This window comes from Carassius auratus, chromosome 20 (genome assembly GCF_003368295.1).
Source record: "Carassius auratus strain Wakin chromosome 20, ASM336829v1, whole genome shotgun sequence".
NCBI lineage: Eukaryota > Metazoa > Chordata > Actinopteri > Cypriniformes > Cyprinidae > Carassius > Carassius auratus.
In genome coordinates this window covers 11,462,627-11,490,281 of record NC_039262.1, presented here as the reverse complement: position 1 = coordinate 11,490,281, position 27,655 = coordinate 11,462,627, and the positions used below count along the sequence as shown (strand labels likewise).

The 27,655-nt window shown below is 35.3% G+C and overlaps 2 protein-coding genes across 2 annotated transcripts; one reads left to right on the top strand and one right to left on the bottom strand.

Annotated features, from left to right (window-relative positions):
• Positions 1–256: 256 nt before the first annotated feature.
• chga (chromogranin A) lies at positions 257–10,631 on the top strand. Its single transcript, XM_026291049.1, has 8 exons — positions 257–510; positions 1,156–1,205; positions 2,246–2,339; positions 4,341–4,409; positions 4,621–4,707; positions 6,454–6,750; positions 8,601–8,962; positions 9,416–10,631. The coding sequence occupies exons 1-8, from the start codon at positions 465–467 to the stop codon at positions 9,497–9,499; spliced, it is 1,089 nt and encodes a 362-aa protein (XP_026146834.1). The 5' UTR covers positions 257–464; the 3' UTR covers positions 9,500–10,631.
• itpk1a (inositol-tetrakisphosphate 1-kinase a) lies at positions 10,067–27,367 on the bottom strand. The gene is made up of 11 exons (XM_026291048.1): positions 26,995–27,367; positions 26,746–26,842; positions 24,892–24,916; positions 20,855–20,980; positions 20,496–20,613; positions 16,747–16,845; positions 16,536–16,576; positions 15,425–15,590; positions 13,484–13,551; positions 13,158–13,320; positions 10,067–11,472 (listed from the first exon to the last, which is right to left on the bottom strand). The coding sequence occupies exons 2-11, from the start codon at positions 26,838–26,840 to the stop codon at positions 11,171–11,173; spliced, it is 1,203 nt and encodes a 400-aa protein (XP_026146833.1). The 5' UTR covers positions 26,841–26,842; positions 26,995–27,367; the 3' UTR covers positions 10,067–11,170.
• Between the last annotated feature and the right edge of the window lie 288 nt (positions 27,368–27,655).

Sequence of the window (27,655 nt, the reverse complement as noted above, 5' to 3'; positions counted from 1 at the left end):
ACTGATTATTGAATAGAATTATGCTTGTAGCCTATAATGGCTTAAGTAGTATGTATATTATGTGTATTAGTATAAATCAATTTAAATAATTGAGCAAATGTATGAAATTAAAGCAGTTGTTTATATCCATTTCTCCATACAGTAATATAATAATAATAATTATTAACTTTTTTTCTTCATCATGTAGTAGATGTTGAATTAAGCAGCTGTACTTCATACTGATGTCATTTCCTCTTCATCAAGTCTAATATATAAAGGCGGCTTCGCTGCGGTAGTGAGGAGTGACACTGAGGCATTCTGGTCTTGCGAAACAAATAAGAGCCGGCGCCTTATGCGCATAATGCATCCATAAACCAGCGATTGTTTTCATCTCTGAAGAAAGGAAAGTACCAGCGTTCATTCGCTTTCCTCCGACGGTCCGTCACTTTTAAGCAGAACGGTTTCCTGCGCTTCGCATTACGAAAATGATCGCACGAGGATGCGCTGCTCTCGTGGTGCTGGTGAATTTTGGTAAGTGTGCAAGATGTACAAATAATCACGTAACGTGTGAAAAAATTGTGGGAATACTTAGTGTAATCTGGATGATGAATTGATTCTGTTGTGTTGACTGTACATTTTTTACATGTGAGCTGTTCCATGTCTCTGTCAGCACCAAGGACAGCGAATAAAACACTAGTGAGGAACACGAAAGGCTTTCCACACTTGACATTTGTAAACGTAATCTCTTTACACGCTTGACAGTGATAATACTTAGTCTTTTAGTAATTAATCATCTTCGAGATTTCGCATTGTAAACCCAGGGTTAACGTACTTATTTATATATTTATATATTTGTATAGTCGTTAACATTAATTAGACAAATACAGCAAGAACCGCTTGTATCTACGTGAATCTCCCGACGTCGATCCTGTCTGGTTGTTTTATAATAAGCCATGCAACAAAACTAACGATGCATTTTAACGGTTTCCATCTGATTATGAACGGCGAGTGAAAGTTTCTGAAACCTGCAAAGAATATGAATATTTAATGAGCTAAGCACTGAAGCAGTTTATGATTGGTTATCGGTTGCTAAACCACTCGCGAAAGCCAAGATTAAACCATGGCTTTCACAGAGTCGTTTGTTTTTTGCTTATCAAACTCTCTCTCTTTTTCCAGTCTTCTCTGTACCTGTCTCTCCAGGTCACATGGATGATAAGGATGTGAAGGTATGAGTCCATAAATCATCGTTTAACAAATAAAATAGGCTATTCGTGTTCAGCCTTACTATTGTTCAGTATCATTTTAATGTGTATTTGGAGCAGCCTTTTGGAACATAAGGATGCACAGAATGGCAGCAGCCATAGTCCATGTTGTCAGGAAGTGTGGGGAAAAGCAGCATAAGTGAGACAGTGACTCAACAACACGATTTCAGCCTAGTGACAGCTGGTGCCATGTGTGCTTACTCAGAGGAGGCTACCAACTACAGATGACTGCAAACTGTGTCTTTAAACTGTAATGAAACTTCAATTGAAGTTGGGTTGCACTCATTTAACTTAGCTGAGATTGTCGCATGATTCTTTCCTGTCCTTGCCATTGAAAAACACCTTAAGAGAGGTTGTTTTGATAGAGGACACTTCTGAAAATGTGTGTAAATCTGAAGCAATGTCAAGCTGCAAACAGATGCAGTTGTTCTTGGTAAAATGATAATGCGATTTCAGCAACACTTTGGCCAGACTGAGGAAGGCTGTTTTTCCCTGACAGCAGAGAAATGTTTGACTTTGGGGGAATGTGGAGCCAAACAAATCGCAGAGATGGGTGAGAGGGATGAAAGCACCAAGGAGGAAATGGCATTGATTGAAAGTGAAATGTAAGACAGGAAGGATATCTAGATATGGGGTGTTTTGAGATATTGTTGGCGTGCTGCTTCTGTGTCCTCTGTCACATTGATCTCATGAGTGCATGGAGTCCATATATACACACCACCCCTGAAAAACAAGGATAAATTACATTTATTAAATGCATTTTTGAAAGATTTCTAAAGGATCATGTTACGCTGAAGACTGGAGCTTTTCAAATATAAATATTATTTTAAATGGTTTCACAATATTACTCTTTTTACAGTATTTTTGATCAAATAAAAGCAGCTTTGGTGAACATAAAAGATGTCTTTCAAAAACTTTAAAATAACTTACCATCCCTAAATTTACAAAATAGCTTAAAAATGTAATTTCCATTTCCTAACCCAATCTTCTCTGTCTTTGTATAGGTGATGAAGTGTATCGTGGAAGTGATTGCAGATGCCCTGTCTAAGCCTCATCCCATCCCAATCTCCCAGGACTGCCTTGAGACCCTCAGCGCTGGTGAGTGCCTGCATTAGTGACACCTGGACTGCTATTATTTCCATATGTTTTGCTGCACTTCAGTGCACTTCCTTCCTATCATCAGCAGTGACCTTGCTGATTTGATCAATATATGCCACCATCGCTGCTGTGATTGCACGTTTCTGATAGTTGAAAGTTAATGGAGCAAAGTAATGAATGACATTAGCACAGGAGTCATAGTGTGAAGTTTTGCCGTGCACTCGCAGGGTCTTTTTTCCTTGATACTTTAATAGTTGGAAAATCAATCATTCTTTTAGCAAGGCAGGTATTGTTACTGAGATAACGCTTACAACAGTGAAATGAAACACTATGAGAGGCTTAAACAATGAGGTTAGGACAAAGCAGCAGTGAAGGACAGAGACTGACAGAAGGAGAGAGGAGGACGATAAGTTGAGAAAAGCAGAATTTGATAAAGACACTGTAAAAGCATTAATATTTTTAACAGGAAAAAGTGCTATACTTAAAAGTGTTAGTTACCTTACCAAAATATAAAAAAAAAAATTATAGATAATATGATAAGTAATAATAATAATAATGCTAATAATAATAATTAAATTATTATTATTATTATATAATTAATTAAAACATTTAATTTGAATAAAATTTTGTTTAATTTTTGACTAAATATTGTTACAATTATAATGTAAAAAAAAAATTAAATATAAAAAGTACTGTATAAATCATCTTATGTAGTATGAAACACCTTATAACTCATAGCAAAATGGATATTCTCAAGATTGTCTCTTTCAACCCACCTTTTTCAGTAAGAAAAATAATGTAACAGTTCAAATAATTCAATTCAATTCAAGTTTATTTGTATAGCGCCTTTTACGATACAAATCACTGCAAAGCAACTTTACAGAAAATTAAGTTTCTACAATATTTAGTTGTAGCTTATTAGTGGTGCATACTGTATGGCAGAATTTTCGGGAAAAAATCTATTAAAGACGTAGTCAGCCAGACGATGAACACTATTAACAGCAATTATTATATGATGCAGTCACACTAGTAGCAAAATTTGGAAGTTCTCTATGTTGGTTCAGGGTTAGCATCATTTGAGGTATGTGTATTAAATTTATTTTATTAAAAAACATACAGTTGGTAACTGTAAAATATACAGTAGGTTAATCACAGGAAACTGCATCTATAACTAAAACTAAAAAATAAAACCACAAAAATCATAAGTTAAAAATAAAATAAATGTTAACTGAAATTAAATAAAATGTATTAAAAATTATCTCATTTTAATTGTGTAACCTGATAAATTAAAATAACTAAAACTAAAAATGAAATAAAAATGAACAAAAACTATAGACATTTAAAAACTACTAAAAATGACAAAATACATAAAAATTACTAAAACTTGAACTAATAAAATGAAAATGGACAGTGTGAAAATAAATCTGATCTAAATCTGATCTAATCTGATCTAAACTGTTAAAATAAGACTATATATATATATATATATATATATATATATATATATATATATATATATATATATATATATATAGATATATACAGACACCAGAATGTCATTCCCTAATGCTTGTCCATTATTTCAATTCTGTATAGCAATATTCTGCCAGCTACAGCAGTCAGTTTTGTACCATAACTTTAACAGATTGCAAAGAAGCTTGGCAGAGAAATAAGACAGATATTTTTGCAGAGAAAGGATGGAGTAGAGAGAAAAGCATTGTCATTGAGTGTGCAGCCGACTCTTCCTGCACTCCTTTGTCAGTCAGCAGAAAAAAAAATGCTTGACTGAACGTTCATTCAATGCAAATCTCACCTCTCCCCCTCTTTATTGCTTTCATGTTCTCTGTTCTCTCTCAGCGGGCCTGATGATTAATAGTGCTGCTCAGGAGAAGGCAATACATTTCAGGGCAATTAATGCAAATAATGTAAAAATATAGTAAAGTGCTGACTGCTAAAAATAGTGTTTGGAGCTGTGTGTGAGGTGTACCTTGTATTTTCCAGATGACAGGCTTGTGAGCATCCTGCGCCACCGCAACTTTCTCCGAGAGATGCAAGATATCGCTGCGGAGGGTAAGAGGCAGCTCCAGTTTTGATTGGGACAGCATGGAGAAACGCTAATGGCAGCAGAATGACAGTTGGGTGCTAATGGCTTTTTTGGCAGCAGTAGGTCATTTGAAATGTAGAGAAGAGAATTGTATAACCCAGCTGATCAACTCTGAAAGAGAATCCATACATTGTGTTTTATTGCCAAGAAGCTGCTATGTCTGCTTCTGCTTCTCAGGAGCCAGTGAAAGAACACAGGACCCACACCCAGGAGATGCACCTGAACATGTGACTAGCCTCTCTAGAGACACAATGAAAACTGCAGGTGAGATTTATCCACTTCTTATTTGCCACGGTACATGATGACTCTATGCTACTGTCCTACATCTTTATTTATTTCTTTACATTTCCATACAGAAATATTATATATAAGAGTGTTATTAACATATACATCCATCCATACATACATATTTCACACGTTTACATATTCTGGATAGATGAAAGTTAGAGCATATAGAACATTTCTGTAGAAAATGTTGTTTGTGTACATATGTTAATTATATCTATATGATTTTTAAAATATGGTAACAATGTATTTTATTTAATTGTAACTTTATTAAAACAACATATATACAAGAAACTGTATATTAAGTCGTTTTATATTAAGTTGTGTAAATCTGTATAGTTTATATATATATATATATATATATATATATATATATATATATATATATATATATATATATATATATATATATATATATATATATATATATATATATATATATATATTTACATGCATGTGTGTCCTTTATATTTACTCATATAATATCAAGCTGTATTGATGAGTTTTAGGATGGATATACATGTACGTGACACATATATCCAAAAATCTTCATACATATTTGTCAGGGCTAGATATATATGTTAATATATTGTTTCAATACCTAGTAAGTTTTAATTGTGGTTTTACTTCATATGACAGTATTTCGCAATTTAATACATGTCTAATGTATATTTCATTTGTGTGTGGGTTGTTTTATTATGTTATTACACTGTATACAGGAGAAGAATCTTAAAATAAATTCCAGGGGAAGAAACAATCAATAACAAACACTAGCATTAAGCTTTGCTTGTCACTCTTCAAAGGACAGAAGACAGTCATTCAGTGCTCTCAAAGCACATTTTAGTGTGAACCACTGTTCTGCTCTATAGCGCTGCACTGAGCAGAATTCTGACAGAATCAGGGCAGAGGGCATCCGTCTCTTCTAGTGTGCATCGTTTCTTGTTGGTGCAAATGCACACTATCGGTGGTACAATCTCGAGCTTGAAAAATTTCTTATGCCCACCACCCTGGATTTTTGTCTTGTGTATGTCATATCTCAAGTCTGTGGGCACAAGTGTGCGGGTGTAAATTATCATTCTGTACGTTCAGTTTGAGAGTCAAGTAAAACACTGATTGTGTTTTAAACTACCCCTTCACCTGTGAGTGGGTTGTCAGTGTACTTTGCTGTGCATTCAAAAGTGTTAACCTTGAAAATGGTGTCATCGGTTTCTAATATCTGCTTGCATTGCAATTACACATATTAAGCCGTGTCAGTCTACTTATGGTCAGTCTGCTTAACTTTTTCCTGAGGTTAACGTGGTTTGAGCACACCATCTATATGTTCTTTTGCAAGTACTGCACTGCTGAAGTCAGATTGATTGATCCAAAGAAAAACCATGTAAACAGTCTGTTCCACAGCCTTGCACTTTCTTTAGAAGCCACTGTAGCAGAATTCATCACAGACGAATCAAATCTAAAGGCTTAGAACCTGAAGGACCTGAAAGAAACAGAAACAGATCTCAATAAAGTCTGATCTAAAGAAACCCAGTCTGCATAAAAGAATATCGCACAAACAGTTTATTTATTTTGAATATATATATGAATATATTAATTTTATATAATTTATGAATGAACGTGAAAACATCTGAACTAAAGAGTAACACTATGTAATTATAATTTATTTATTTATTTAAATAATACAAAAATGGTCACCTAACCTCAGTGTAACCCTTTACTGTCCTACAGATGATCAGTCAATGTTGGATGCCTTGGATAAACCAGAAGAAGATGCAGAGAAGAGAGGAGCAGGAGAAGAGAGTGAGGAGGCAGAGAGGAAGTCTCAAAAACCCAACCAGATTGCTGAGGAAGAGGAGCGTGAAGATCATGAGAGTCCTAGCAATCACATTTCCAACTCCATGAACCCAGAGCAGAAGAGAGAGTCACAGGGGGAGGCCACAAAAAGGGAAGAGGAGAAACAAGAGGAGAAGAAACACTCCAGCTTGGAAAAGGAAAAAGAAAGTGATCCGGCTCACCATAAAGATGGTAATTATGAGTGTGATGTGTGGGATGCCATATGCACTACCTTCTGAGTTTATCTTTGAGTTGAAAGCTAAATTCAGTATGATATGTTATAAAAAGCAATATTTTGACTGTAGATGATGTGTAAGGATGCATTAGCGGCCCGATGGGTTCAGTGCCCAAGGGACCTCTCAGATTCAGGGACCTCCTGCTGAGAAGCTTGACGCTCAATACCTGGAAACAAGCCACTGCAGATGCCCAATTGATAGATGAATAGTGCTTGAATGTGTGCCAGAAACTACTTCACATATGAAATGTAATGATGTTAAATACACAAACAAATGAAATATGTCTCTTGTTCTAGTCTCCTCCACAGCACCAGCAGATGTTCTACACTACTAGATTTCTTGATTTATTACGATTCTGAAACTCTCGATTCAGTTAGATTTAAATTCAGTTCTGATTTAATTCTAGTTTGATTCAGTTCTGATTCATTTGGGTGTATTTCAGCTATAATGTTCACTTTGCTTAAATCTAAAAAAATCTCCCTCTGCTGTTTCTGTACATAACACAAGGCAGTTTATATATATATATATATATATATATATATATATATATATAGAACTGATTTACAAGAGTCATTCATTTCAGGAATCAGGTTACACAGATTGTGCTGTATATTTTTGATTCACTGCGAAGAACCAGCTCAAAAGAGTCGTTTATTTGTAAATTGGACTACACTGGTTGCACTGCATGGTTTTGATTTATTAAAAAGAACTGGCTCATAAGGGTCATTTGTTTGTGAATCAGGTAACATTGGTAATCAGTGTAGGTTTTAGATCCACTTAAAATAACAGACTCATAACATTCGTGAAATGGACACTGGTGCCATTCATTTGATACGAGATACATAACTCAGGTGAAATGTGATTTCTTGATACATTAGGTAAATATTAATTAAAATAATGGCTATGTAATTTTTTTTTTTGACAAAACATCAATTCTAATTAGTGATTGTGAGTTATAACAACAGAACATCAGTATTTTCATTTCAAAACTGAGGTATTATTTAGCATATTTACAATTGTTATTTGGCCATTACATCATACATTTGTAACATGAATGGCCTTAAATTATCATAATCCATCCATGATCAGATGTGTGCAGCTTTAAGCCAAGCAGATGAACAAATAGCCATAGTGCTTCTACTAACAAATTGTCACCCCTTTTACATTCGATCAATAGCAACTTACTCCTTGAAAGTGTGACTGTGAGTAACAGGGATGTCCAGGGAGAGTTCATATGACAGGCACTTGTTTATTTCATTGAAGAGGTTAGGGATAAAAGCAGGAGACTGTGTCTAAGACACAACAAGGTTAAAATGGACCAGGAGGGAGGGATGGGGAATGAAGATTGATAGCAGAGTTTAGTTCAGTGCTCCATGAACAGGTCGGTGAGACACTGCCTCCATCTATGAAATGAAATCCACGCTGTGCTGTGGCCTGTTGATTCGATTCAATAATTGATGTTGGAGGCAGTCCAGATCAGCAAGCTGCCTGTAGCTTGTTAAAAGTGGCCCTCTGATCTCAGAGGAACTTGGTGAAAAATGCCAGACATTTCAGGTGACTTTGCTTTAGTATATCTGTTAATAGAAACAATGATTTGGGAATCTGTGTTCATGAGTACAAACAGAAGGACAGGACTTATGTTTCAGGATAAGAGGCATCAAGCTGTGATCTGGCAAGAGAGAGCATTTCATTTAGTGCTGAGTTTGCTGATGCTGCACTAAAGTAAATGTGTGTGTGTGTGTAGAATAGAGAGAAGAGACTGAGATAATATAATAAATTATAACTTTGTTCCCTTTTTATCTGAAGGGGAAACGGATGATCATAAAGTGAATCAAGATGTAAAACAATCCGTCATGGAGGACAGCGAGGAGCGCAAGGGAGCTGAAACAGAGGGAACACATTCAAAAGAAGAGCTGGAAGAAGAGGAGGAGAAGAAAAGAGAGGTGGGAGTGAAGCGCTGGAGTCGTGTGAGCAAACTGTCCCACAAGAGAGTAGAGGCTAACCCAAACTTGGATGAGCACCGGGAAGCACCACACCACTCGAAGGAGAGAGAAGATGAAGAGGGGGAGCTGTGGAGGAGTCCTGAGGAGCAGGAGCTGCAGCTCATGGCACAAACTCAACCCCAGGACAAACCAGATGAAGAGGGCAGCGGCAGCAGGAAGACAGGGGTAGGACTCCAAAACACAAACAGGATTTTTCTTTCTTTGCATGGCTCTCAGTGAATCCGTGGTTCATAGTGACCATGTTTGTCAAGCTTCAAAAATGACAAAAACAACATTGAAATAATCCATGTGACTAATTCCAAATCATCTGGAGTCATGCTATGAATATATAAACTACGTAATCAGTATATTAGAATGATTTCTGAAAGATCATGTGACACTTAAGACTGGAGCAATGACAGAACAGAACATTACAGAAATGAATTACATTTAAAATATATTAAAACAGGACAGAACAATTAGAATAGAATAGTTATCCAATATTATTCATTTAAAAAAGGTATAAATCTTTGTGTGCATAAGAGACTAAATTAAAAAAAATACTGCCACCAACCATTTGAATGGTAGTGTACATGTAAATGTTCATGAAGCATTTCAAATTCTCTCCTCTGTGATCAGGATGCTGAGATCGAAAGTCTGGCTGCCATCGAGTCTGAACTGGAGAGTGTGGCTCAGAAGCTCCATGATCTGAGACGAGGCTGAGCTGCTCCAGCTCTTCTTCTCTTTCCAATTTGCCCTTCATCTCTCTGTCAGTAGAAAGGCATGTTAACTGGAGATGAGGCTCTCACCCTCTTGCTCAGTCCACAGCAGCGCAAGCTCTTATCTCAGCGCCGCAGATCCTCTGCTGTTTCCCTCCGTGTGTAAAATCAAACCTTGGAAACTTCTCTGGTGTCAGACATTCAGAGGTCCCTTCACGTTTTTCTCCTAGCTCCTTCGCTTTGCTTTATCGTGCTTGCTTCCTGAAGAAATTTGGGCATTGAGTACATGTTTAATGTCAAATATTTGCTACCCAGAATTAATCACACTGGGTTGAAATTTTAATATCAAGGATATATATCTGATATATTGTACCTGATATTATGGAGTCTTACGATCCATAGGCAATAATGTTTTTATTAGATATGGTGACGACTGTAATTAAATGCTTTTTGGGTTTGATGAAAACAAATAAAGATCAAAAAGAAGTGTGTCAAAATGATTCCACAAAGTTTGAGTCTGAACTAAACCTCAATGAGACCCAAAACTGACAAACAATCAGTCGAAGAATTCTCTGTGTTAAAGTTTGATTTTATTGTCCTTCATTCTTCTATTATTTTATTTTAGAGGCTTATTTTGTGTCACAAAAGAAAAAAATTACCATATTTACAAACTATACATCATGTACAAGTATAATGTGTTGGAGATAAAACAGACTAACAAACTAATACATTGTCAAAATAGCAAACTCAATACATTTGTCAATCATATTTCAGGAAAAGTTCACCCTAAAATGCTAATTCTGTCATCATTTACTCACCCTCATGTCATTCAAAACCTGTATGAATTTAGTTTGTAAATAAAATGAAAGTGCTCAGGGAAGGGTTCAGTGTTGTTTTAACCCCAGGGACTTTCATTGTCAACAAAATCAGTTGGAACATTTCTGAAAATATCTTCTTTTGTGTTCTAACGAAGAAAGAGAATCATGATGACTGAATTACTTTTTTTGGGGTAACTTTTTTGGTGAAGTCTGTTAATTTTCTGTTTGCAATCAATGCATTACCCCTATACAATCTCACAGCACCTGCCAGTGTGGAAGGTTTTTACAGGCCCCTCAGATATGAAATGATTAAACTTTTAAAAAAAATCTGACTCTTCAAAAAAAAACAAATAACAATAATAATAATAATAATAAAAAAGCAGAGCTGCTGTTGCCATGTTTTAAGAGATTAATTACCAGCAGATTGCTTCAGACAGCACTAAAGGTCCTCAAACTCTCTTATTTGGCCAGAATTTATGATTCATGCAAGAAGAGAAGGTTAATAAGACACTTATTTAAATAGTGCAATGTCTTCGACCCAAATCATGACACCAATTGTCCCTTCAAGTATTTCATTAATATATTAACATCAATAAAATGTGTAGTTTCTCCACAAAGCCCTTTTTCTGCAAATCAAGTTCAGTGCAACATTCATAAAAAAAATCTAAATCATATACATCTCCAAGATCAGGTCGACCATTGCAAACATGAAATTAAATAAATGAGAAGAAACATTCAATCATTTCCTGCACAATTCACATTTGGCACAAAGGAATCTTCTATACACCTACTCTTTGGCGAGGGTTCATTGGGTTTGTGAACAGTAAAGAAATATCCGACAGCATTGGCTCGCGGCGTCACTGCGAGGATGTCTCCGCTGCTAAACTCGACCTGCCATGCTGGTGAAAGTTTGGAGCCATGCAAGCACCACCGCAGCTCAGACCCTGATGGGGACCCTTCTTTATCCCCTCACTGTCCATCAACCAACTGCTTTCATTTCCCAGCATGCCACAGTGTACCCCGCAGGCCACAGATGGGCTCTGAGCTATCCCGTTCAATCTCAGATGACCACATGCTGCTCCATTAGACACCTGACCTTGCAGGACGCTGGTGATGTGACTCAACAGGTCATCAAAAAACTTGGGGACTCCCTCGTAACCTGGGTAAACAATGAAGGGGGTTTTAGATAATGCCAGTTAATGGGTTTCTTGTGACAGTGCTAAAAAGCATTATAAGCGCTCTATGAGCCAGATTAATAAAAGGCAGATATCATCTGTTGTCTTACTCCTGTGGTATCATGGGACTCGTTGGATGTACCACTGAGAGATATGAAAGTGCCGTTCCCTGCTAGATACACAAGATCATCATGGCAACAAGCGGAGAGGAGGCCAGGTGGCTTTTAAACAGACTGTGAGCTGACAAACACAGCCGAGCCTGCAGAGACTACTACAGGCTTTAAATCAAGAGCTTCCAATGTACTTTTCCCCATCCTTCCACAATAATAAATACACTACCAGTCAAATGTTTTTGAACAGAAAGAATTATATATAATATTTTTTAAATAAGTCTCTTCTCCTCTATTTTTATCCAGGGTACAGGAAAAACAGTAAAACAACTGTTCTCTATTTGAATATATTTTAACATAATTTATTCCTGTAATTTTAAAGCTGAATTTTTCAGCACCATTACATCACATTATCCTTCAGAAATCATTTTAGTATTCTGATTTGCTGCTAAAAAACGTTTATAATTATTATTATTATTATTATGTTGAAAACAGCTGAGTATAATTTTTTCAAGTTCATAAGAACAGCATTTATCTGAAATTGAGATCTTTTGTAACATTATAAATGTCTTAAGCATCACATTTGATCAATTTAAAGCATCCTTGCTAAATAAAAGTATTAATTTCTGTACCCCCCCCCCCCCAGCTTTTGAATGATGTCTTGTATAATGTTACGAAAGCTTTTTATTTCAGATAAATGCTGATCTTTAGATCTTCCTTTTCATCAACGAATGCTGAAATAATGTTCTCAACTGTTTAAAATATTGATAATAATAATAATAATAAATAATAATAATAATAATAATAATAAAATGTCTCCTTGAACAGAAATCCTTTCTGAAGGATCATGTGAAGACTGGAGTAATTATGCTGAAAATTCTGCTTTGATCACAGAAATAAATGACATTTTAAAATATATTCAAATAGAAAAGTTCTTTTAAATAGTAAAAATATTTCACAATATTACTGTTTTAGTAATATATATATATACTTTTGACCTAACTTCTTTGCCACATTGATGTATCTAGGATAATCTTGTACCATATTGATACAAAAATACAAAGAGTAAGAAAATATATTGCATATGTTGTAATTAACAACATGTTTTTACATGAAGGTTTCCCAAACTGGGGTTCATAAAGGAACTGCACAGGGATTTGTGAGTTTAATGAAAAGCTAATAATAAAATCATAAAACTGTAAAATTATAATAAATAATTTTTAAAAAACAATCAAAATAAATCACTCACTAAAAAATTTAATATTTTATGTTTACTTGCATGTCATGTGACCATAAACCATTGGCAGAGAACTATATGATGCGATATGAAGCTGTTTAAATAGAGCTAAACTTCTAATTAAAGAAATATGACCTATTTTAGCATTTCAAAGCACTAAAAGGCCTCTTTATTATTCGGCACTGACACCATGTGGTCTGTTTGCATGACCGCATTTCTGGGTCTGAAAGTGGGAATAGAGGTCAGTGCATAAAGATAACATATATTACCCAGTCATTGTTGGACTGGATTCAGTGGTTGGACTGTGAGGACCTGCACGTACCTGGGAAAGCATTGATGTCGATGACGGCGTGCTGGCCGGTCTGGTTGTTGATGATGATATCAATCCCAAACAGAGAAATGCCAAGGGCCTGTCGTAACCTTCTGGAAATTTTCTGAATGACTTCTTTGTTGGGTTCCCCGTACTGGCCCTCCATGTTGTCCCTCTAGGGGAAACCAGAAAAGGGACAAAATCTATGAAATGCATATTTGTTGAACATGTATGCATTTTGTTATATATGTAGTTCAGTTGAAGAAAAATGTAGTTCTTCTTGACTTGAAGGGGTTAAAGCATTGCTTGAGTTAAAAATGTGAGGCATGTTGACTTACGCAGGTCAGGTCAGAAGAGGACTCTGGTTTGGACACATGATGACTGTTGAAGGATATTGCTCTCCTGTCTAGAAGATAAACAACACCACTTCATTTGTGTAAGAAATATTTTCACTACTTTTTCAAAAGTTGGGGACAGCAAGGTTTTATTTAAAGAAGTTAATTATTTTAAACTTTAGTAATTTATACATACTTTTATTCAGCAAAGATACATTACATTAATCAAAATATTAAGCAGCACTACTGTTTTCAAGGTTGATAATAGTAAGAAAATGTTTCTTCAGCACCATATCAGCATATTAGATTGATTTCTGAAGGATCATGTGACACTGAAGACTGGAGTAATGGCTGCTGGCAATTTACCTTTGCCATCACAGAAATAAATTACATGTTAAAATATATTAAAACAGAAAACAGCTATTTTAAATTATAAGAACATTTTACAATATCAGTATTATTTGCTGTATTTTTTATTTTGAAATTTAAAATATAAACGCAGTAAAAAAAAAACCTGTTGAACAGTGTTGTCTGCACAGTAAATATTTGATCTTTTTTTTGTCCTTTTCAGCTACATCATTTATTCTGCAAAGAAAAACCCCCAAATCCTTCACCATCTCATTGTAAAGTTTATGCAACAAAAATGACAAAATCTTGGCAACAGAGAATTTGATTGAACATCGGGGTGGGCATAATTCACCTAACCATATTGGCATCTGAGACAAAATCTTTGAGTTGCTTATTTAATACATACCATGTCAAAGACAAAATAAACCACTTCTCTGCAGAGAAGGAAAGGGTCTAAACATCAGCAACATATGTTGACAGAATGGTCTAGACAGGCCGAGAGCCCTCGCCATCACACAGTTGCTCACGAGTGCCATTAATGTCAGTCTCACTTCGTTTCTGATAAATCTTTCAAACATAAGGTAACCTTATAAAAAGCTCCAGAGTGAGTGGGTTTGTTAGGATATGCTTGTGTGGATGGTTAAAACTAGTTGAAAGAGACCGGATGTCTACATTCCTGGACCTGGCACTCTATAAAGTGTTTTTACTGGCTTTAATGTCGCCTGGTGAACTTGTGTCCCATGTGTGACACACACAGAGTGCAATTTACAGATTTTTCTTTATTTCTAGGTGCACAAATGTTAATGTAACACAAAGTAATATGTGACCCTGGACCACAAAAGCAGTCTTAAGTAGCTCAGGTATATTCTGTAGCAATAGCCATCAATACATTGTATGGGTCACAAATAGATTTTTCTTTTATGCCAAAAATCATTAGGATATTAAGTAAAGATCATAATCTTTACTTAATATCCTAATGATTTTTGGCATAAAAGAAAAATCTATTGTAAATTTCCTAGGGCATGTTTTTGATTAAGTTTTGATTAAGCAATGCTAAGAACTTCATTTGGACATCTTTAAAGGCAATTTTCTCAATATTTTAGATTAGATTTCAGATTCTAGAGTTCAAATAGTTGTATCTCGGCCAAATATTGTCCTAACAAACCACACATCACTGGAAAGCTTTTTTATTCAGCTTTCAGATAATGCCTAAATCTAAAAAAAATAAAAAAAAATAAATAAATAAAAAAAATCGACCCTTATGACGGGTTTTGTAATCTATCATTCAAAGATTTGTTCAAAAGTCTCTTACACTCACCAAGGCTGTGTTTATTTTATGCAGTGAAAACAGTAATATTGTGAAATATTATTTTTTTTATTTATTCCTGTGAGGGCAAAACTGAATTTTCAACATCATTACCCTAGTCTTTCGTGTGACATGATCCTTCAGAAATCATTCGAGTAAGCTCGATTTGCTTATAACTCGTTTATCTATAAAGAGTTTGATTTAGGACTCAATTATAGAGCAAACTATTTGAAACAAATTACATTCATTAAAAACCATCCATTATAGGAATGTTGTGTGACTCAACTGACCTGTGGGTCCAGATGGGAAATTTCGAATGGAGGGCCGCTGAACCACATTGTAGGCCTCTCCTACAACAAACACCTTATACAGCACTGCATTATGGTTGATGAAGCTCTGGATGACACATGGGGGCTTGATGTCCTTCAGATCTTCCTCACTGAAGATGATGGCCATCTATTGAGCAGAAACCAAATCAATATCTTAACACATTCCAGAGCAGGTAGGTTATAAATGACCACGATAAAATACACAGCCTCCTGTTGTTATCTTGAAATGTAAAGGAGAAAACAAGAAAAGTCAAATATAATGTATGTACTGTACTCTCACGACACTAAACCTGCCACACCAAAACCCCCTCATTCCATGCATGTTCCTTGTTTTTCCTTTAGCTAAGTAAACCCATGTGCTCACAGTCATAAAACGCATGACCATCAACCTGTTTGCACAAACGCAGTCGTTCAGCAGGAAGTGGTGACACATTAATCTAGTACGGCCCTCACTGTCAACACTGTAAAACAGAGTTACTAGTGTCTTGGAGCAGTATTCTGGAGGAATGTGTGTGTGATCAGAGACTTTGCCTGTACATTAGTCACCGAGAATCAAAGATACGGTCACCATGGCAATGGAGGCTGCACCCCTGTTAATCATCCACGAGGACAGCAGGGTTATGTGCGATTCAGAGCGATGAGAGATTCAGGTTTACTCTCTTTATAGGTGGATGTGTGTCAAAATACTTCACTTTTGTGGTTTTTCTTTATTTATTTGGCTTATTTTAGTGTCATGCGTTCAAGGCAACTAAAATGAATCACTGAAGTGGCCACAGTGTTGTTGAAATATCACAGAAATGATGTGTTTTTTGTTACTACTACACACAATAATGATAATAATTAGACCTCTCAGTTCTCTAGCTTTAAGAAAACAGAAATCCTGCATGAAAAATCGTGATTCTCAAGCCCAGAATTAATCATTTTAATGAGTCACCACTCAGTGTTAGAAATGATTAACTAACATCATGTATGTAATTGATCTGAATAGCACAGTTCTCTACTGTACTTATCTACTGCTTATTATGCAAGTTATAAAAAATAGTGCAGGTTACAGTAGAGTAACGTCTCTTACCTCATGGGAGTTGATGCCATGAGCTACTTGGGTTTTGCAGACTGCAATCAAACAAAAATAGTGTGAAAATGTGCCGCTCAAGTACACAAGGAAATATTTAATAAGCAGCTTTTTTTGAAGTCTTAAACTCCTTTTCTGAATAAGATGAGCCAAATCGATGTATGTGAATGTTCCTGAAGATTACTGCTGATGTTAAATGTCTTAAACTTACTGAAGGGAAACGTGATTCCATGTTTCTGAAGCTGCTCCAGAGTCTCAGTGCCACACTCACTCTTGAGGACAACGAATGGAGGTGAGCAGATTCTGTCATCTACAGAAAACACACATGAGCACATGCTACGCTTTTGACTGGATCTATGAAATTAGTTAATAGTATCTTATTTCAGTATGCATTTTATACAAATACTGACTTGAATAAACTTCTTTTGTGTTGGGAATGTTTTAAATTTCTGTGTAGTTTGCTAATGTAACCGCACTGATATCATATAATGAAGAAAAAAAGGCAAATTAAAAGGGTGAAATTCTTGAAAAAAAAAAAAATATATATATATTTGTTAAAACATTAACATTTTTAACAAAGTTCACTGCCTGCCTAATATTTGAAAAACCTCTTCAGATCAGACAATTTGACAAAGCAAGGTTGGTTTAGGTTATCAAATGTCCCATGGAGTGATCTTCTAAAAAATAGATTCTGATTCAGAGACTTACAGTATCAATCTCTAAAAAATTTTAATATAAAAAAAAAAATTAGTAATTAATGCTTGATATTATTTGAGAGAATGGAAAATAAATAAATAAACAATTAATATATTGTCTTTTCTAGGGAGATATTATTATTATTATTATTATTATTATTATTATTATTATTATTATGAAAAAGATTATTAGGATAAAGCTGGTTGCTATGTTTTCAAATATTAAAATGAAGATTTAAACATCTAAACTATATGTCAAAGTCAAGAAAACATGAACAACTGTGTTCTTTACTCTTACTGTCCTGGAATCAACTCAGATTCTAAATTTTGTTTGTCAAAATCTGGGAGAAATAAATAGTTGATTCTTGGATGTGTTTTGATTTCATCTTACTTTCTGAGTCTTTTTCTCCCTGACTAGCATTTAACTTTCATTCTTTTTGCTACACACACAATTGAAAACCAGACAGCAACATCGTGACAAGATTAACCAGCACACCCTGAGCATAACTCTTCGTAGACACCAAGTTTGAAAAGGGGTCTTAATGATGTGCAGCCTGCACACATTTTAAATGATGACTAAACTTTATACAGAATAATATTACTACTGGATCCATGGAAACATTTAAAACCAAATCGCTGAGGTATCTGTGAATTTTCAGCTCGCTTTTGATCTGAAAACATCAATTCAGTCTTATAAACAGCTTCTATTCCAAGAGTGAAAGTGCAGGCTATTTATAGCCAATCAAAAACAAATTTTTCTATGTTGGGCAACTCAACACAGCTCAGCGTAGTAAAGCATCACATTTTACATTAGACAAGGAACAAACAAGCAGTAACCTTTAAAGCAGTTATGAATGCTGAATACAGCAATGTGATGTGTAACTGATGCATGATATAAACTAAAGTCTGCATTTTGGGGGATATGGATTGATTATGATTCATTATGAAACCACAGGATAAGCAATCAATTTACACAACAAGTCAAATGACTCAAGATTAACTCAAAAATAGCAGTGAACTTACTGCAAATCCCATGAGTAAGATCATCAATGTAAGTTACACAATGCAGAACTTGCTTTACATTCAAACACTTGTTCACATGGACTTGACATATTGGTCGATTAGCTCATGGAAAAATGGGTCTCATTTAACAAAATCAGTGATTGATGGCACTTGCTGATAGAGTCAGACATGCATGAATTGGGCAAGTGAGTTATTTTAAAAAGGATCTTGTGTAATACAGAGGGGTATATGAGTTGAGTGTTATCTTTCTTTCCCAGAATCCATTGCACTGTTGTTTCGTAAGCTAATAGCCATAGAGGCAGTTGCCTGGTGAGCAGACCGGAGAAAATAGTCACTCCCTTTGTATCCTAAACAGAGTCGTCTCTTTCTTAGAGACTGGGGAATCACCAAGGCAGATGGTTAACTTCACACTAACTCTCAGCTGACACTCCTGTACCCACACGTCCCTCTGGAGAACACTGACATTCTGATATGGTTTTGATCGGACCACATCAGTTTCTCTGATCTGAATGCAAGAGGTTTCTCTGTGAGCAATTTGAAAAGCATGCACATTTTTGCATTTAAAGATCTTTTATAATATGAGATTCATATCCAACGAGGTCCAAAAAGCCACACTGTCAGACTGACCACACAAGATGCTCTTTGGATCGCTCTCAAAACCTCATCAGGTTGTACTCAAACTTGTGGAGTTTATACAGCTTGAGTGTGTCTGTCATTAAAGCCAAAGAGGGACAAACCAAATAAGATATTTTATCATTCAAATTCATTTTAATTTAAGTAACTGTTTGACTCAAGTTTGTATCCTGACATAAAAAATGCGAATAAAATGGTAGTTTGTACTAAATCATAAAACAATGCCAATTGAAACAGTCCCAGACTTTAAAGGGATGGTTCACCCAAAAATGAAAATTCTGTCATCAACTACTCACCCTCATGTCGTTCCAAACCCGTAAGACCTTCGTTCATCTTTGGAACACAAATTAAGATATTTTTGATGAAATCCAAGAGCTTTCTGACCATGCATAGACAGCAATGCAAGGTAGAAAGAACATTGTTAAAATAGTCCACTTGACATCAGTGGTTCAACTGTAATTTTATGAAGCTATAAGAATATTTGTGCACATACAGTGCTACTCTCCTGAACCTGCATCAAAGACTGACACAGAAGAGAAGAAATTGTTGAATAAAGTCCCATTTTCTTTGGGCAAAAAGTATTCTCATAGCTTCATAAAATTAAAGTTGAACCACTGATATGACATATATTTTAACTATTTTAACAATGTCCTTTCTACCTTTCTGGGCCTTGAATGTGTCAGTTGCATTACTGTCTATGCAGAGTCAGAAACCTCTCAGATTTCATCAAAAACATATCTTTTGTGTTCCAAAGGTGAATGAAGGTCTTACGGTTTTGGTAATTAATGAATTTAAAAAAAAGGGGGGGGGGCGGTGAAAGTTAGTAAGTACTTGAGAATCCTTTAAGACCCAATTTACACTATTGGTCAAAGTTTTTTTTAGAATACATTTATTCAACAAGGAAGCAATGTATGACAGCTTTTTTAGCAATATATTCGATTTTTAAAATGCTAAAATATAAAACGGTAATTTAAAATTGTAATTATATTTCACTATTGCTGCTGTATTTGAAGTATAAAAGTCAATTTTTCAATTTTTTTTTTACTCTTACTAACCTCAAACTTTAGAATGGTAGTGTATGTGTAGATACTTCTGTGTGGAAATGTTTAGGCTGAATATTTTGAATAAGAGTGCAGATTTAGATGGAATTCCTTCGGCACTACGCCATTCACACAGCTGGTGATTCTGTTGGCTTGTAGTGATCCTACGGGCCTCCTGTTATTTCTGTGGCCAGTGAATGCAGCGTGCAAGCCGAACAAAGAATGAATGACTCAGCAGCTTTAGGACATAAGCCCTCCATAAGCCTCACACTTCCCCTGTGGAAAGACAAAACCTGCCCTCCTCGTGTTAGTTCACCCCTGAAGAACAAAGGAGGTTCTAAAGGCCTGGTTTACAGAACCATTTAGAATTAGTGGAAATGCTTTAAACGGTCTGAAATACATTACAGCTTAACATGTCTGACACAAAAAGCAACCAACCACATTGGTGGAGTGCCATTTAGGGGTGAGCTGAAATATATAGCTGGGTTGCCCATTATCAGTAATTGTATTTTACACAGTTGGATTAAATCACACACATGTATAACTGTGCATTAGTGCTGTAGACAGACCTTGCATGCATTCTTCAAGTTTATGAATTAGCTTGTATGACTTGCAGCGGTCCAGCAGGGTACGAATGGCCGGAAGAGGGTCGAGAATCACCGTTTCAGGATGTGCACCTATGTAGTCCTGGAAAGAGGTCAAAACATATACACATATAATTATTATTATATATATATATATATATATATATATATATATATATATATATATATATATATATATATTAGATTTCTATTTTTTTTTTATTTAAATATTATTATTAATGTGAATTTAACAAAATACTAAATCTATATATTATTATTATTTATTATTATTAAAATACAAGAGCTGATAAATGCATGGCCACTTGAGCTGATTATTAATTTACCTGAACACCCTGAACAAGCAGCAGAGACTCTGTGACATTTTGGTCAGCATCAACAATGTGGTCAGTCAGCTTGTGGATGATGACATCAAATGGTCCCTGCTTCTCGATTGGCTGGCTCAGATCCAGCTAGACCGGGAGAACAAGGTAAAGAGCTCAGTAAACATCCATGAGACATTTTAACAATACCCCTTCAGGAGAATTCTAATGTCAGTAAATGAATAGGCAGAGGATGTCTCTTGCTAAAAAATGCACCTGTGTGTATTATTTGTCGGACATAAACTATTACAATGACAAAGCAGACAGACAGTTTTGCCACAATTTCTGTTTGCTCAAGGGGTTCATTTGAAGAACAGATGCTTATGACGTGAAGTTAATTGCGAGGTGTGATCTGTGCCATCACTCAGACCTTCTACTGCTCAAATAAAAAATAAAAAAAACTAATAATTACAGCATTTTTTCATAAATATAGTGGTAATAGTGAAGAAGCAGTTAACTATTTTGTGTACAGTATGACAGCACAATGTGTTCTGAAGGTTTTACAAGACGTCCAATATGGAAAATGTCTGCTTGGGAACATGTGTCTACACAGAACATGCAGTCCCTTTGGGTTTAACCTTTGGGGATGAAAGCATATTACTTTTGGATCAGTCCACAAAGGTTCTTGGCAAACATCAGAGGCATCTGAACATGGCCAAGGCAGTTAATAGGGGATAAGGGCATCCCTAAGTGCATTTTTATTTAAAACGCTTAGACCTAGTCTGGAGTCTCTCTTTTAAAAGCAGCACCAAATAAAGAACTTGGACTGTGTGGCCCACCAGAGGTAATCCTAAGGGGCTTATTATCTTATTCCCTAAATGGCTCTGTTTAAGATTACAATGTTTGGAAACATTCTCATTGCCAGCACAGATGTGTGACAAACAATTTGCGAAAACAGACATAAGGAATGAAGATGACACACAGATTCCACCTCATGACACATTAGAGAAAAGACCCATCCACTTCCTTTTTGTAGAGGATATTCAGCTGATACACACATCATCTGATATAAAGCATGAGACAGCCATGCTTTACATCACATTAATGTTGCTGCAGTAGTTTAGTCATCTAAAGTAGCTTTTTAAATAACAATCAGGCAAAGAGCTTCACTGTTTCCTGGATATAATGAGGTCTTATTTGCTTTGCTAGATTATTGTTCTTCCATCTAGCGCACTTCTTCCTGAAAAACAGAACTAAATCTTTAACTTGCGGATGCTTCAGTTAACAGTTAAGTGCAAACCGAGGAAGTGATGGCAAACAAAAGTCCTTCTATTCCTTCTTTAAATTACATTTTAAAATAGGTTAAAATAGAAAACAGTTACTTTAAATATGTTACAATATTAGTGTTTTTACTGTAATTTTGATCAAATGAGCACTAGAGACGTACAAAAAAGACTTTGATTCACAATTGTTAAAACCACTTTATGGCCCCAAACTGATAAAAAAAAGAAAATGTGTATGTATATATATATATATATATTTTTTTTTATGGTTTTGGTAAAAAAATATATATATAATAATAATAAATATATATATATATATATATATATATTTTACCAAAAGTTTATAAGGATACGTGTTCACTCACATGAGTTACATGAGTGTTCACTCCCTCGGGTTATTATATTTTTGAAAGGAGTGTTGGTAAGTACTTGAGAAAGTGTAATTATCTTATCTCAATGGTGGTGACATGCTGAAATTGCAGTTTTTAAGCTATATTTAAATGAACTATGAACCTATAACATTACTTAATAAGTAAAGTAGGTCAGGCTGAGAAGGGAAGGCAGAGTATGATGACCAACAAAACCTTTTTAACAGTATATACCCACAGAAAATACACTCAATGAAATATTAGGTAAATTATATAGTAAACAAGGTAAATATTAAAAGACTTTTTTTGAAAATGAAGAGATTAAGCCTTTTCCCCTTGATTGCTTTTAGTAACCTAATGATTAAATAATCTCATTATTTTACACATTATTTTTAATGACTCTCCCCCTGTCTAAAGTGATCAGCCCACGGACTGATTGTTTGATAGTTAAGTACTTTAGAGACCGTATAAACTATATGACTGGGTGCAGCTGGGTAGCCTATCGCATGAGGTGTAAACAGGTCAAAGTCCATCCTTTACTCTCTTCAGTTTCCACGCCCTGCATGCTGTGGATAGCAGAGAGGTGTACATCTTGGGAGTGGAGAAAAAAGCCCTCAGTGTTTCACTCATCCAGACAGCTTCACTGATAAATGTCTGACTCACAATAAAGGCCCAGAATGAGGGAACAAGGATCTTGGTTTAGTCTACCAGCTTTCACATGCATGTCCCAAAACAAAACAAAGTGACTCTGTTCCTCCATCACTCATGTACTTTCCGCGGTAAAACATTAAAGAACAATGTTTGTCCATAAGCACATACATTTATTGATTTATTGATTTTTTTAACTTAAGATATGCTTTGAGTTCTATAGCTACAAGCAAATCCACACCTCATTTCCACTGCAAGCTGCTTGGTTTGTTATAGGCAGCCCTTTACGTATCTCAGGGCCAGCTCAGTTCCACAATATAAACATGCTTGACAAGGGCATGTCCTGCTGGAATGCACAAATACTGTTTTCATATGTCCACTGAAAACAAACACAAAAAGTCAAAAAGTCATTTTCTCCAAAATAAAAAAAAATCCTTCAAGTCACTGATACAACAGTTTGATTTTTTTTCTAATTTAATTAAAAAATAAAGTTTAAAAATATAAATTAAATATGTCAAATATTAAACTTTTTTTAAAGAGTATTTTATTTAAAATTAAATTAAGCATTAACATATTTTCAATATTTATTTTTTCTTAATTGTATGTCTATTTTCTTTTCTTTTTTTATCCTGAAGGTTTAAATAGATTTTAAATTACACATTTTCAATGTGGTCTTAGACTTTTAGAGAAGGAAAAAAAAAAAAACACACACACAAAGTAATCATAATAACAATAATGTCTTAAACGTGTTGTAGTACATTCTAATCTCTGTGAGTCATGTGTCTAACGATTTATCAGTGGCAAGGTGAAACAAAGAGAAGGTGCCACAGAAGTACAACAGAATCATTCAATAACTCGCCAGCCTTGAGCAAACATAGCATGATGGTGATGGCCTAACTTGAAAAAAGTTCATGTAAGAACAGTCCATGTTCTGTTCATCAACTCTAAAATGGGACACCAATTGTTTTTGAAGGTATAATACAACTGTAGAAGACAAAAATATAACTATTGGCCCTGACAAAGCCAGGTGTTCCTTACTAGGACAAAATACACACCTTGTAGGTGAATCTGTTTACGGTGTCATCATTATCAGCGAGGACAGGATGGGTTTAACCTATTCTCCAAAAAAAAAACTATTCTCTGTACTTGAGTGAAGCCAAGGATGCTAGATTAAGCAGGGACAAAGGGAAGACTTAAAGACCTATGTGTACCATGATGTCCTATTGCACTAATGTCATATCAGTCTGATATGAAGAAGGCTAATTAGTGCAATTTCCAGCAAACTTATGTTTTGTTATGTTAGGCTTTATTAGGCCTGGCTGAAAACAGTTTTGGAAAAGGCTATAAACGTTTTTTTGCTGGCATCTTTTCAATGGCAAAGAAAAGAAAATACACATGAATGTTGATGCAATGTCAGTATGAACATTATTAATATAACATTACAGTAAGCAACACCCACACAATTAAATAATGCATTTATTATTATGCAATACAAACCTCTAAATGCACAAATTCCTAAGTGATTAACTGTGTAGTAATGCAGTAATAGTAATTAATACTCTGATGGTGATATTTTGAATTAAAGTGGCATACTAGCTGCATTTTCATTTAATGAAAGGCATGTTTGTAATGTTTCGAGCAGATGCTGACACATATATATAGTGATGATATTGTGGAAGCAGCCTCACAATAATGAGCAGGCTTTTGTGTCATGGAAAAGCCATTAAAAAATATAAAGAAAAGAGCCATAAGGGTATCTTACCTGGATCATCTCTATGCCTTGTTTCCTAGAAAACAAAAAAAGTGGAAAAACAAACTATGAATATTTTATATCGATTCCATGTGACATGCAACTAAAGTACTGTTGAGAACTTCACAATGAAACAAATTATTAGGAAGATAGAAATTCTTCTAGAATTGGACTGGTGATAAAAAAAAGGTTTCTTTGTCATCTACAGCAAACCCTGTTTAGCTCTGGACTGCTGTCTCTCGCACAAATAGGACATCATTCTCCATATTCTCTCTTTTCAAACACAGGCACAAAAAAAGCAACAAACCCACATGCTTAAAATCAAGTATCATACCTCTAAATTTCCAAACAACACATTTGTGACCCTGTCGGTGAAATCCAGGATAAAGTCTCAGAATCTAATTGAGATAACAAGCTTCAAAATTTGATTTCAACCATTAATTTCAATCTTTGACATGGCCTTACTCTGTCAGTATTAAAGATATAAAGGTTTTGCACAGAATGTTCTACACCTTTATGAAGGACGATTTTATGTAAAAAACAGTAAATCTCAAAATAAGGACTTTTTACTGGGTTTTCATAGGCAAGGTCACATTTATATTTTCTGATAAAGCAAAACAAAACACTCTTTAAATGATAACACAGTTCATATAAAGAACAGTTTGTCTGATAAGTTCTTGTGCTATGAGAATATCTGTATTTAGGGAACTTTAAGTATTTCACTTTAATAGACCTTGAAGAAAACAAGCTCACATCTTTTTAAACCGCTGACAATCCTGTAGTGATTTAACGAATGTAGCTCTGTTTGGCAGTTCATCAGTAGTTTGTTTCAAAAGCCTCAGAACTAGGTGAAAATATCTTAGCCTTTCTCCAAATGTCCCAAGACAAATATGCCAGACAGCAGAATAACAAATCACTGAGCGTTTTGAACAAGCTTAGGTAAAATCCTTTTAAAAACCGGTTATCTTAAGGCTGGAACATGCTTGTGACAGAAGATCACATTACATTAATTCAGAAATGTCATGTAGCCCACGCACTTTACGTCATCGCACAGATACTTATCTCAGGCATGTTCAGTGCCTCCCTCCACAAACACAACATTTATAGCTTAATAGCCAGATTGATAACAAAGCAATGTAAACTTTAATAACGTAAGGAACAAAGTTTGGCTTTGAATCAGTTAAGTAACAGGCACAGTCTTCCTGCAGACTCTTAGGAATGCATTTAGTCAAAGAGATATGCGAGCAATGTTACTCTTAATTGTGTGAAATCGAAGTCTGCCTGCCTGCCTGGTGCTTATCCAGGTGACCGGTGAACTTTGTCCAGGCCTTTGTCTTTTTTTTTTATGGTGAAAATTACGCAGATTATTTCATGGCCATCTCATTATAAATAATCCCCAGACAGTGTTACAAGTTTTATAAGCAATCTAAGACAGTTCAGAAAGGACTCCCTTGAATAGCAAATGCGTAAATAACTGACAGGTAGAGTGACTGATGAAGGATATCCATGGTATATATGATGGATGCAAGAGTGAGAGAGGACAACAAGAGTGCATAATCATGTTTCCTTTATCCTATAAGCCCCACTTGTTTAAAATCTCTTCAACTCATCTGAATTACACATCCATGTTTTGACACATCAGCACCCCTCAAAAATAAATATATTGTTACAGTGCTTTTTGCCTGTTTGTGAAGATGACATTTAAATAGTTACTAATAGCTGTAACATATATTCAAATTGTTATAGTAACATTTTACTCTTAGTAACACTATATTGTTTTTCATTTAAATATCTGACAAGTAAAAAAACTTAATAAAAGGTACTAGTAACACATATTAAAAACTTAAGTATAGCGCTTTCACGCACCTGCACATGTCCACGAAGGTCTGGAAACTGAGTTTTTTCATCTTCTTTTCACTGAGCCAGTATCCAACTCGCTTTCCTTTCACGAACGTCTGCATCTCTGGAGAGAGAAAGCGGTGTCAGTACAGTTACAGTATATTAAGAAATCGACCAGCAATTTAGTTTAAGTAGACTATTTTATTTTAAACTAGACGCAAGACGAATAGTTGGCTGGTTAAAGTCAAAAGATACAGAAGATTTCATTGAACTTACCTGACAGAATCAATGTGTTGAATCGATGCGTTCTGATCGGTTCCGAGTCTCTCTTTTTTACGTCTCGTAAAGTCCGAGTTCCAAGTTTAGACTGTCGTCAATAGTCCATCCAGGATTGCTAGTGTCATCCAGAATGCGTGTCGCTGTGTCTAAATAGCTGTTCAATTTTATGACAACTTCGTCACATTATTTATATGACACACACACATATCGACAAAACAAACACATCATGACACATCACAGTGTGAAACCGGCGTGTGTGTCTCTTGTCTAGCCCCAGTCTTATTTATCCAAGTGGTCTGTCCATTATTTGACAGTGCTGTCGATTAACAATGTAATGATGATTGGCCATTTGGACAGCAACGAAACTTGTTTGCCCTGGCACACCCTCTTTCAGAGGCGGGCTTAACGTTAGTTCACTTCACTGTTTAAACCTTCGTGTGGTGTTTGCGAAGGATCTGCTCCGGCTGGATTCGATCGTTCACTGGTATTCCGTTGTACCAAAGTTCAAATCTTTAACAATGAGGAATAATAAGGAAATAAGAAAGAGGTACAGTGGCTTGTTGGAGTGGTAGAGACGTAGAGTGTAGATTTGAACCGAGGTCGAGCAAAGTAGGCTATTTCAATTATATAAAATATTTTCAAATAAAATACTAAATAC